The 12,347-nt window shown below is 51.9% G+C and overlaps 2 protein-coding genes across 3 annotated transcripts in view; one reads left to right on the plus strand and one right to left on the minus strand.

The window, feature by feature from the left end:
- Window positions 1–4,925, plus strand: part of pex5lb (peroxisomal biogenesis factor 5-like b) — a 30,022-nt gene extending 25,097 nt beyond the window's left edge. Inside the window, exons 8-13 of one of the 2 annotated variants that reach the window (XM_042213819.1) lie at window positions 79–222; window positions 1,352–1,422; window positions 1,514–1,726; window positions 1,807–1,972; window positions 2,064–2,221; window positions 2,307–4,925. In XM_042213819.1, the coding sequence (XP_042069753.1) occupies window positions 79–222; window positions 1,352–1,422; window positions 1,514–1,726; window positions 1,807–1,972; window positions 2,064–2,221; window positions 2,307–2,505 (951 nt within the window). In that variant the 3' untranslated portion in view covers window positions 2,506–4,925. The remainder of the gene's footprint in view (window positions 1–78; window positions 223–1,351; window positions 1,423–1,513; window positions 1,727–1,806; window positions 1,973–2,063; window positions 2,222–2,306) is intronic. The other variant, XM_042213820.1, reaches the window with a different exon arrangement.
- Window positions 4,926–6,415: 1,490 nt separating this feature from the next.
- Window positions 6,416–12,347, minus strand: part of mfn1a (mitofusin 1a) — a 13,177-nt gene continuing 7,245 nt past the window's right edge. Inside the window, exons 8-18 of the mRNA XM_042213818.1 lie at window positions 11,680–11,860; window positions 11,251–11,318; window positions 11,039–11,160; window positions 10,840–10,966; window positions 10,224–10,328; window positions 8,689–8,791; window positions 8,287–8,507; window positions 8,107–8,208; window positions 7,622–7,818; window positions 7,401–7,535; window positions 6,416–7,051 (exon numbers count right to left, since the gene is read on the minus strand). Coding sequence (XP_042069752.1) covers window positions 6,985–7,051; window positions 7,401–7,535; window positions 7,622–7,818; window positions 8,107–8,208; window positions 8,287–8,507; window positions 8,689–8,791; window positions 10,224–10,328; window positions 10,840–10,966; window positions 11,039–11,160; window positions 11,251–11,318; window positions 11,680–11,860 — 1,428 coding nt within the window. The 3' untranslated portion in view covers window positions 6,416–6,984. The remainder of the gene's footprint in view (window positions 7,052–7,400; window positions 7,536–7,621; window positions 7,819–8,106; window positions 8,209–8,286; window positions 8,508–8,688; window positions 8,792–10,223; window positions 10,329–10,839; window positions 10,967–11,038; window positions 11,161–11,250; window positions 11,319–11,679; window positions 11,861–12,347) is intronic.

Genomic DNA, 12,347 nt, shown 5'->3' on the forward strand with positions numbered 1-12,347 from the left:
TGTGTGTGTGTGTCTGTCTGTGTGTGTGTGTGTGTCTGTGTGTGTCCGTCTGTGTGTGTGTGTGTGTGTGCGCTGCAGGGTTACTATTTCAACACCAACAACCCGTACAGAGACTGGCCCAACGTCTTCGCCGAGGCTCAGGAGAAAGCTCGGGAGGGAGACCTGAACACTGCCGTGCTGCTGCTGGAGGCCGCCATCCTGCAGGACCCGCAGGACTCAGAGGTGATGCGACGCGCCCAGCTGTTCATCGTTTCACTGTGTCTGGTCTGCAACAGCAAGCCATCCGTGAATGATGTTTCATCTGCACGCAGAAACATCTGCACGCAGATGTGACGATGGGAGTCTCATCCTGTGCTCTCAGAGTCAACAGCTGATCACAGCTTGTTTTATTTGGACGTGAGAGAGCGTAGACACGATGAAGACGATGAAGGTCAAACTGAGGATTGTTTAAACGCCACAGTGTTGTTGCAACCTCGTCCATCCCTTTATCACCTCAGTGTGCCGTCTTCCGATGTCAGGATCTCAGATTCATCCAGATAATTTGACACATCGAATTAAATTCACTTCTGTTTATGTAGAGCTAAATCCTACCAACAGTCTGCTCAAGGCTTTTTATGTAACTCCAGAGAAACACTCCACCCCTATGAGCCAGCGCTATGGCAACAGTGGGCAGAAAAACTCCCTTTTAACAGGAAGAAACACGACCGGTGGGAGTTGAGATGAAAGTTATCATGTGACATTTGAAACGTTGTGCTGGCCAGTTCTGTTTGTACCACCGAGCACGTGTTGGTGACGCGTGCTCGTGGCCTGCAGTCTGCCACGCCCACATTTCACTGCATCAGGAAGAGAAAGGGGCGGAGAAGTCTGCACCGGCAAAGAGACAAATTAGGAGAAGTTCAGTGACGGAAACAATCGTGTCCAAAGAGGAAGCCAGAAAAGGCACGCCTTTCCACCGAGTTACCATGGTGATGACGATGTTAAAATAAAGTGAAGGTGCTGAATATCGTTTTCCCCTCAGATACAGATTACAGTTACCAGCAGCTGGAAAACGTACATCACCACCACCAGGCTAAGCATCATCACACACGCCCAGCACTACAAACACGCGTGAGCGCTGCGTGCGAACGCCTTCATCTTTGTGTCATGATGCATGGCACTGAAAGCGAGGAAAAAAACAGCGAGGCAGAGGTTTGTGGCGAGACCCAGCGGTCCCTCAGAAGGCGGGGCCTAAACGGGCTGACCGGAGCTGCGTGACGTTTAGATGTCCAACCATTTTCAGCCAGGTCGTTTGTGCTCGGTCCAAATCAGAATCAGTGAGTTCTCACATTCCTCTTCTTCTTCACGTTTTCAGGCGTGGCAGCTTCTGGGTATGACTCAGGCTGACAACGAGAACGAGCAGGCCGCCATCGTGTCGCTGCAGAGGTCAGTCGCCTTCATGCTGGAGAGCTCTGCTTTATATTCAACCCTGACATGCTAACTGTTTGCTGGAGCTAATCTGCTTTACCTGCTGCAGGTGCCTGGAGCTCCGCCCCAACAACCTGCCGGCCCTCATGGCGCTCGCCGTCAGTTTCACTAACAGCGGCATGCAGCGGGAGGCCGGCGACGTGCTGCGCCGCTGGATCTGTCACAACCCGCGATATAAACACCTGGTCCAGGACAGCAGGAGTCCGCTACGGGGCTCCCCGGCCATGCCGTGCAGGGCCCCCCACGCCTCCACACCTGCCAGGTATGAAGTTCAGTCAGCATGTTCTTGTAAAGTTCCAACTCCTCTGTGATTGGATGGAACCAAGCTGTGTGTGTGCGCAGGTGTGAGCTGCAGGACGTGCTGCTCCTCTTCCAGGAGGCGGCTCTGCTGAACCTGGACTGTGTGGATCCCGACCTGCAGACCGGGCTGGGAGTCCTCTTCAACCTGAGCTCGGACTTCGACAAGGCGGTGGAAGCTTTCAGTGCAGCGCTGTCTGTCAGGCCACAGGTAACACGCACGCGGACACACACACGTCAACATGGTGGCGGTCCTTTCATACGAGCAGTGACGCTGTCAGCGGCGGGGTTTCTCTCTGCAGGACTACCTGCTGTGGAACCGTCTGGGAGCCACGCTCGCCAACGGAAACCGCAGCGAGGAGGCAGTGGAGGCGTACACCAGAGCTCTGGAGCTGCAGCCCGGATTCATCCGCTCGCGGTACAACCTGGGAATCAGCTGCATCAACCTGGGAGCGCACAGGTAACCCTGGCACTGACCTCTGACCTCACACAGACCAGTCTTACTGCGGCGATGTAGTTGTATAACCCCGGTCCTGGTCCTGCAGGGAGGCGGTCAGTAACTTCCTCACGGCGCTGAACCAGCAGAGGCGGAGTCAGCGCTGCAGCCAGCAGCAGATGTCGGCTAACATCTGGGCCGCCTTGCGGATCGCCATCTCAATGATGGACCGCCCCGAGCTGTTCCAGGCCGCCAACATGGGCGACCTAGACCTGCTGATGAGGGCCTTCGACATGAGCGACGTCTGACGGCGAGTCATGGGAGGGCGGAGCCTTGCTCCCAGAGTCACGGGAGCTCGGTTGGATGTGAGCATTTTCGCCTTCGTGGTGTTTTGAAAGTGGGCGGCTCTGTTGTACTCATGGAAGCCCCGCCTCCATCCTCCACCACAGCCTGCTTCTCTGTCTCCTTCCTCTGTCAGCTGCTCTCCACATCTTCCATCCCAGCACCCTCCAACCCTCTCCACTACGTCCATGAACCTCCTCTGAGCTCTTTCTCTTCTCTTCCCGCCTGAAGCTCCACCTTCCCGCTTCTGCACATGCTCAGACCAACTGAGCCATTGGTCTGATGGACTCACGTCTGATCCTGTCCATTCTGCTCACTCCCAGTGGACATCTGAACATCCCAGCAGGTGTCACTACCATCTTTAAACCTTCTCCTTCTGTCACCTGGCTCCGCCCACTCTGCCCCTCTCCTGCTTTGCATTAACCGGACCAGAATTTAGAAAATAAACTTTGTTTTTTAATGAAGCAGACGTGAAACCAGCGACTCATCAGGAAAGACTTCCCTGCGCTCATTTTCTCATGGACTTGTATACAGTCGCACACCAAAGTCGCCCCCTGCTGGTCACCCTGTCATGTCCAAACCCCAGAATCTCTTCAGTGGTCGTTCTCGCCTCTGTAGCTTTTCTATCGGCTCTGTTCACTTGCAGCACGTCTTTCAGCTCAGGTTATAAAAACTCACGATGTCCGTGGACATGAAGCTTAACACCAGGTCCTTTCCTAACGAGTAATCCAAACCACGGAGCTGCAGGAGTGAGGAGAAGCAGAACACGCCCACTTTAAGGCTTTTTCCTCCCATGTTTCTTCACCTTGTTACTTTTAACCCTTTAAAGCCATAAAACAGCAGCAGGGGTCTGTTAGAAACTCGCCTCTGTGTATCACCCCCTGCAGGCAACAGCTGGTACTGCAGCAGCATTTATTTAAATCCAACCAAGAGGCCACCTTCACACCTGAGATCAGGTGTGGTGCTAAAGGTGAATAACAGAACTCAGAATTCTGATGTTTTCCATGTGGTGATGATGAAGCAGCTGTATCAGGGCTAGCGCCACCTGCAGGAAGGGTTCGGGCATGTGTCAAATATTTTCCAAAGGAATTCAGGAGAAATATCTGTCGTCTTCAGGCGACTTTTGTTGTGATTTGGCGCAATATAAATACAACTGAATTGAATTAAAACGATTTGCTTTGGCAGTTGAAAAGTTAAACGCCTCGCCCCCTGAGTGACACAGCCGTCTGTCTTCCCACAAAGGATGACCCTCAGCGAGCCGTACAGCTTCTTCCAGAACCAACGTCTGCTGGATCCCTACGAGTCCTCCCGCCTGCTCACCTCCGACCTCGCCTCGTATCTGCTCCTTCCTCTGAAAGAGACAGAAAAGAAAAACACCCCTCTGCCTAGCCTTGATTATTTTCATCCTACCGCTGATTCCAATATCTAGTTCAGGACATTCTGTTCAGACTCTCCCAGAGAATATCTCTCTAACCCTGAAGTGTACGCATGCTGCAAAACCCTCCATGCTCTACGCCTACGCCTCAATATTTCAAATCCAGTCATGGCGCAGGACGAAGCTTTTGACCCTCAAACACGGAGCGCCAACATGTTTATGAGCACATTTCCATTGTGTTTATAAAAAATAATAAAACAGCTATATTTAATCATTTTAAACCCTAACATGTCTCACTGATGCAGCGGCACTTCTGTGCGTTAAGGTTTTTCACAAAACGACTGCAGCGGTTTCCCGCCTGGCCTGGAGGTGGCGCTCATCGTCCCGTCATACCTGCTGCTGTTCCTGTGTTTGCCTGTGGGAGGCGCCTGTGATTGATTCCAAACATTAACACGTTATAGTTTAAAACTGATGTTTGTATTATTGTTACAGTTTCTGTGTTTTATTCTGAAAAGTCGTGTTCATGCTCTGTCCCTTCCTTCCTGTCGCTGGTTCTCAGGTGAGTGTGAGAAAACGCGCAGCAGCTGATCCGGTTAATCGAAAGCTAAATCAAAGCAGCGTCCCCCGAGTCCTGGAGCGGTGAAGGCTTCCTGTCCTGTCCTTAGTTCGGGACGACTTCCTGTCTGTGGTTCTTTTCAGATCAGCTGACAGGAAACCACAGCGCTTCTCATTCTGAGGGTTTTACTGTGTTCAAGTCAGGACGCCCAAGTAACAAAAGCAAAGAGCTCCAGAAAAGCAAACAGCCAGCGCGTTTTCATCCACAGCTTCCTGCTTCAGAGATTAACGGGAAGATTCACAAACTTCATCCACACGATGATGAGGAGTGTGAATCTTCGTCCTGCTGCTTCTCCTGAGTCCTGCTCGTCTTCACGTCTGTACGGTTCTGATGTAAATGACTGTACGGACAGTAATCACATGTAAACTGATGATATTAAACGGGTGATATAGAAACCTGGAGTCTAATCAGTGTGTTCTGTGCAGAAACGTTACTGTGAGTGTTTTAATTAAGGGCAGTGTGACAGAGCCCCCCCCGGTTTGTCCTGCTTTTCCTGCCCCCTCGTAGATTTCCACAGAAACAACAGCTGAAGGAAGTTTGTCCTGTCAGATTTTACTCGGTGGAAACAAGCCGAGCTTGTCTGAAGCACAGACAAATAAGATAAAGTGTGAACTTGAAGCTGTGTGTTGTAAATGAATGTGTGTAACAACAAAAGACCGGAGCCTTTGACTTTTGGGGCACATGCTGCATTAAAACGGGCAACGCAGGGTAAAATACCAGTTTATACCACAAGATGGAGCAGCGAGTCAGTCAGAGAGGAAGAAGGCCGGGTATTCAAACACTCATCATGTGACTGAGCAAAAAGCTGCAGACAGGTGGGGTCTGAGCACTCACCTGTACCTGAGTGTTCAAAGACATGTTGAAGTGGGAGGTGGCGCTGATGCAGGGGTCCTGACAGCCTCGAGGGTCCTGCAGGTTTTAGATCTCACCCTGGGTCAACACACCTGAATCAAATGATTGGTTCATTACCAGGCCTCTGGAGAACTTCAGGACATGTTGAGGAGGTAATTTAGCCATTTAAATCAGCTGTGTTGGTTCGAGGACACATCTAAAACCTGCAGGGACACCGGCCCTCCAGGCCTGGAGTTGCCCACCCCTGCTATAGGGGGAGGTCTGACGGGAGGAAAGTGCTCGCAGTGCAGCAGTGACCTCCAGTGGCAGCAGGAAGCACTGCAGAGAAGCATCAGCTCTGTCCATCCACAATCACACATTCATTGATAAACATTAGGATAACAGAGAAAACACCACAAAAGTGACATGATCAAAGTGTATTTGCTGGCTTCAGCGTGAGCACGAAGAGGAAACTTGAGACAACAAACTTCGAGTCGAGCGGACGAGCCGAGAGTCACAAAAAGAGACAAAAGCTTTTCTCACTTAAAAAACTGTGAGGCTCAGTTTTCCACGGTAATCATTAGAAGTGTGTTAAGAAGAAGGGCGCCATGACGAGGACAAGAGCCTTTGAGTGGTTTGGTGACTGAGCTCATTTGATCCCAACAACACCCAAAAATCCAGGAAGATTTCCTGACCAGAACTCCCACTATAAAACTGTGTGAACCACTCCAGTCTCAGGTCAGTAAACCTGAAGAAAACCAGGTCAGCACTCAAACATTCACAAACAAGATCGGCTCAGCTCATCTCGGCTGATCTTTAAACTGGTAAATCTTACTCAGGACACTTCTTTTAAACTGCTTAAGGCTGTATCTGAGGCCTGACCTGCTCTTTGCAGCACTCCCACCTCCACCTGTCTGTGTAACCCTGATGGGGACGGGTGGAGGTAATTGAATGTGCTGCAGTGAGGGGTGAGCTAAGTGTTTAATTGCGTTCAGCAGTGAAACAGTGTTGAGTACACCAGGGCCATTAAAGAGAGGAAAAAATGAAGCCATAGAACATTCAATGCTTTTATTTTCTTGATTTTTCACTAGAAGGTTGACTTCCTGCCAGGTGGAGCTCTGTAACACATCACACGTCGGAGCAATAATGCACAGATTTATGGATTCTATCACTGATCAATACGTCTAATCACAGTCACATGATGAGATATTAGAAGCTGGTGTGAGATAAGCTGCTGAGGTTCAGCTGTTTGTGGTCGCGGCGAAGGCGGAGCATCCACTCACCACCTCAGGAGACCCAAACGGCCTGAAGGTGGAGCCAAAGATTCAGGAGCTCATCAGCTGCTCATGAAGGCCAGACTGTACGAGCCTACAGACGAACTTTGACCCTTGATTCTAAAGCAAAAGCGTCGACTCAGGGTCTCCTGCTGCTTCCTGTTCAGCCCTCAGTGGTAAGCTGTCCTCTATTGGTTTGTGTTGGTTGGTGACGAAGGTCACCTGAGCAGGGAGCTGTCTGGGATTTATGCGACTGTCGGTGTTAACGCTGGGCGACGAGCAATACCTCAGGACTCTCCACCAGCTTCTGATTGGCCAGGAGCTTCACCACAGCAGCAGTTCTTCTTCTTTAGTTTTCCTGCAGGTACTGAACCGAAAAGACCTCCAGCTGAGTCTCCAGCTCGGTGGCTCTGTTCCTGAACAAACGAAAACAAGATTTTAAGACATGCAGCTTCTGCTGAGATGCTAACAGGACCTGGAAGTGCGTGGGGTGTGTTTATGGACGCTGGAATATTGTAAGTAAACGCTGCACAGAAAAACGATTTTTAAACCTTATTTTGACCCAAAGCTGCCAAACGTTGGAAAACCAGATTCATGATTCCCAAACTGGGACTTCTGGGATCTCTGCACGCTGACTGTCCAGAAAACACCAAAGATCTGATGTGCAATCCCTGAATTTGACTTTTGCATCTCGTGCACTGAAGTTTGTTTCTGAGCAGGAGTTCCTGTGAACTCTCCAAACCACGAGCGGCTCGGAGCTCTGACCTGAAGGCCTTGGAACGCCTCTGGATGTTCTCCAGTCTCTGGATCCTGAAGCTCAGCTGACGGATGTTTCCCTCCAGCTCAGCGTCACTCAGCTCCACCCTCTGAGTCAGGCGACTGAAGGTGGACGACAGCTCCCTCAAACACAAACAGAGCAGATTAAAGGCGGAGCCTCCAGGTGTTCGCTCCCTGGACATGTGCGTCAGGCGTGGGCGGGGTCTTACTTGCACACCTGATGGCTGCAGGCGCTGCTGGCGACGGGGACGATGGCTCTCAGGCGCTGAGCGGCGTGCTCGACAAACTGCTGCTTCAGAGCGCGCTCCCTGCTGGCATCAGTCCAGGTGAGTTTCTCGTACAGGTAGAGGAGACCATACAGAGAGACAGAGAGGGCGATGAGACGCCAGCCCACTGAACGCCACACCTGCAGTGACAACAGCACACACCTGAGAGACACACACCTGTCCCCGATTTTAACAGAGCCCTCGTGGAAAAGATAAGAAGTGGCTCGGAGTCATTCCTGGACTAATCTCCTGGAGAGAGACCAGCTTAGCAGGCCTGCGTGTTTATTTGTCGCAGACGCTCGGCATCATTTGCAGTTTCATCTTTTCTCCTGTACTGGGCCCTTTTTATGATTGGCCACCTTCTGGAAGCCTGCCGAGGGGCAGCACCTGGTTACTGAACCTCAGCAATGCTGTAAAGTAAAACGTACCACTCCGCCGATCACCAGCACCGTCATGGACGCCCTGGATGTGACAGAGACCAGACCCGTTGCTATGGAAACCACCATTTCATCCCTAAAGGTGGAGCGTTCCTGCAGCAGAGAGACAGTTTCCATGTGCACTCTGTTTTTTCTGAAGGCTTCACAGATGTGACGCTGCGCTGAACTTGCCTTTTGCGCGCGGTCGGCGCCACTCAGCGCTCGTTTGGCGTTTGCGGCACCGATGAAGCGGGTGACGAGGGCGGTCCAGCCCAGAGAAAACTGGAAGTCGATGTTCTCCTGAAAGTCTGCACAGAGGGCGGCGAGGCCGAGGTCGTAGGTTAGCTCGAACGAGGCGGAGGGAGTGGAGAGCTGCTCCTGCAGAGCCGGAGACAGCAGAGGACGGACAGCGTCTGAGGACAACCAAGCAGAAGAAAGAGTGTCCCCACTTCCTGTCAGCAAGGAGAGCCGTCCGTCTGTACATCTTTATTCGTAAAGCACTTAAAGCAACCACAGCCAACACAAAGGGCACCACAGTGGAACTAAATAATAACACGTGCATACAAAGAACGTGATGAAACTGTGAGGCCTTACCGATCATGTGACTTTGGGCGTCTCTGATGTCTCTGAGGACGCCGACAGAGCAGCGGTGGTCCAAACCACCAATGAGCCGCTCCTCCACGTGCTGCAGCAGCTTCTAAACAGGAAATGACACAACAGCGCCGTCAGACAGACGAAGGACCGAGAGCGACACTTGGGGGGACCTCTGATGTACAGCGCAGGAAACCAAACACAGAACAAGCTCAGGGCGGACACATTTGGGGGAGGAGGAGGGCCGCATGTTCTCCTCCCCCCTCTCCTGCCCCCTCAGCCTGTCTCACCCTGTCCCTCTCAGCAGAAGACATCCAAAGGGGACTGGGCAGACTCCACTCCAGTAAAGCTGCAGGCCCGGATGGTGTCAGTCCCAGGGTCCTCAGGTGCTGTGCTTCCCAGCTTTCTGGAGTTCTACATCGGATCTTCAACATGAGTCCATCACTCTGGAAGACATCCTGCCTGGTTCCTGTCCCTAAAAAGATGAACCCATCAACCCCCAGTGACTGCAGGACAGTGGCTCTGACTTCACATGTCGTGAAGACGCTGGAGAGACTCATCCTGAGAGATCTGCATCTGCTGGTGGAGCCTTGGCTGGACCCCCTGCAGTTTGCTTATCAACCCCGTATCGGTGTGGAGGATGCCATCATCTACCTGCTGGACCAGGCTTATTCTCACCTGGACATTGTTGGGAGCACTGGGAGAAATGCAGATGGACGCCCCACTGGTAGGTTGGATCACGGACTATTTAACAAGTCGACCCACAGCGTGTTCGGCTGAAGGGCTACCGCTCGATAACATCCTGAGCAGCACGGGGGCGCCGCAGGGGGCGGTCCTATCACCCTTCCTCTTCACCCTCTACACGTCTGACTTCAGATACAACCTCAGTCATGCCATCTGCAGAAACTCTCCGATGACTCTGCCATTGTGGGCTGTATCAGGTGGGAGGAGTGCAGGAGTGTGGTGGACAGCTTTGTTGAGTGGTGTGAGCTTAACCATCTACAACTTAACATCACAAAGACAAAGGAACTGATCATGGACTTTAGGAAGCAGGCTCCTCCTCCTACCCCTGTCACCATCAGAGGGGCTGATGTAGAGATCGTGGAGGACTACTGGTACCTGGGGGTAGACTTGGACTGTAAACTGGACTGGACCAAGAACACCAATGCTGTCTTTAAAAAAGGGCAGAGCCGGCTTTTCCTACTGAGGCGGCTCAGGTCCTTTAATGTTGGTAGGAAAATGCTGATCATGTTTATCACTCTGTGTGAGAGCGCTGTGTTCTCTGCAGCTGTGTGCTGGGCAGCGGGTGAAGGCAGCCGATGCCAACAGGCTGAACAAGCTGGTTAACAGGCTGGTTCTGTCCTGGGCGTCAGACTGGAGAACCTGGAGGAGGATGCTAAAAAAGGAGGGGTGTGTGTGTGTGTGTGTGTGTGTGTGTGTGTGTGTGTGTGTGTGTGTGTGTGTGTGTGTGTGTGTGTGTGTGTGTGTGTGTGTGTGTGTGTGTGTGTGTGTGTGTGTGTGTGTGTGCGTGTAGTCACAGTTTTGTAGAGCAGCAGAGTTTCCTGCGTGGGGCTGAAGTCGGCTCTGAACTCGTCCACCAGAACAGGAAGTGAGCGGATCTGATCCGTCAGCGCCGAGGACACCTGAGGGAGAAACAGCAGGTTACCATGGAGACGTGCCACGGTCAGAGGGAGGAGGTTTGGCGCTCGCTTTGATGCGCTGATCTCAGACGCCTTCACGCAGCTAACAAGAAATCAAACTTTCACACCAGGTTGGATTCAGTTCTGGTCAAAGGACAAAAGAAGAACAGGAAGTGAAGTCACAGAGGGACCGACCTATTACAAGCATGAATGATTCCCGCCTGCCTCATCCCTGTGCTCGAGTTAGGGCTACAGTGAGCAACAGTCTGCACTTTGAAGGGAGGGAATGGAAGTAAACCTGAAACCTGGAAGTCGTCTGACTGGAGCCACCAACCTGGCAACCAAGAAAACAGGGCTATGTGGAACAGGAAGCACCCGATAACCGAAGAAGGGAACAGGCCAAGGATCCGGTTTCTTTCATCTGTGGATTTTTCACGAGGTGTTCCTGAAGTTACATTCTTCTTTTGCGATCTGAAACCAGACCTGAAGCCACGCCCTCTGCTGGAGCATTTACCTTGGCTGTGACATCATCGCTCAGAGTCCTGATCCTCTCTTTGACGCTGGCGCTCAGACGGTTAATCTGCCCTCGAACAAAGTCCAGCCGGTCTCTCACGTCCTCTCGCTCCTCCAGGCAGCAGATCCTGTCAGAGGTCAAAGGTCACACTGAGCCCGCCTTTGAATAAACAAAGTGAAGGTGAGAGTGTTTGGCTCACTTCCTGTCGGCAGAGGCGATGTTGATGGCGTCCATCACACCTTTGATGGCCTCTGTGATCTGCCACGCTCTCACCGTGTGCTGCTCAAACTTGGTCTTCACTGCAGACTGAGAGATGAACTCCTGTAGAGGTCAAAGGTCACACTGTCACATCCTGTCACATCGTTGTTTTTGGCAAATTAATGAATTTTTGCACGAGTTCAGACATCGAACCTCAAACGTCCTCTCAAACCTCTGGAACTCTCTCAGCCTCTCGTGGAAACCCTCAGCCAGAGCGCCCCCTGCAGCACGAGGAAGGACGATGGTTGTTTCACTTTAATAACTCTCATGATTGTGTGTGTGTGTGTGTGTGTGTGTGTGTGTGTTTCTGTGTGTGTGTGTGTGTGTGTGTGTGTTTCTTCTGCTCATGTGCAGCTCCACATTTTCACACTTGGACTCCATCAGAGCAGCTCTGCATGATTCACAAAGTAATCCTCACCTCACGTTCTGGAACCAGATGTTTTAGCTCCTCCCCCTTTGAGGGAGGCTGCCAATCACAAATAGACAGATTGGCTGAAAAAATGTGTCATGCATTTGAAATGAGCGGATGTGAAATGAGCAGAGGCTCCCCCCACTGTCCCTCACCCGTCTCACCTGTCTCACCTGTCTCAGGCATGCCCTGTGCTCGCTGCATCCTGGCGCTCAGAACCTCTTTAGCTGAGACGAAGAAGATCCGCCCCGCGGCGTCATCCAGGCCGACCACCTTCAGCTCGTCAGCGAGGAACCCCACGCAGCGGTCCAGGTGCTGGTTCCTCACCTGGACAGCAGGGGGAGCGGTGTGTTTCTACCATAGCATCCACACCTACAGTGCAGGCGAGTGAGATGTTGTCCTGCTGCCAGCGGCTTTACTTCGATCTCAGAGAATAATTCTCCTTCCAGCCTGACTTACACCCAAGCAGGTAACAATAAAAACAGCAGCGTTCATTAGAAGGAGGACGTCTGTGCGCTGAAGCTGTGAGGTGATGCGCAGGAACGGGTCAGCTGCAGAGCTGCACGGCGCCGCCACACTCACACATGTCGGGTGTTGCTATCCTCGTGGGGACCTCCCACTGACATATTGCTTTCCCTAGCTGCCGACCCTAACCATCAAAAATGAATGAATAACCCTGAGCCTAAACCAGCTAACCCAGCTAACCATAACCCAGCTAACCATAAACCAGCTAACCATAAACCAGACACTCAACCCACACTCTCACACACACACACACACAGACACACACAGAAACACAGACACACACAGAAACACACGCACACACAGAAACACACACACA

The sequence above is a fragment of the Haplochromis burtoni genome, unplaced genomic scaffold (genome assembly GCF_018398535.1).
Source record: "Haplochromis burtoni strain Fernald_Lab_line unplaced genomic scaffold, NCSU_Asbu1 Contig_483, whole genome shotgun sequence".
NCBI lineage: Eukaryota > Metazoa > Chordata > Actinopteri > Cichliformes > Cichlidae > Haplochromis > Haplochromis burtoni.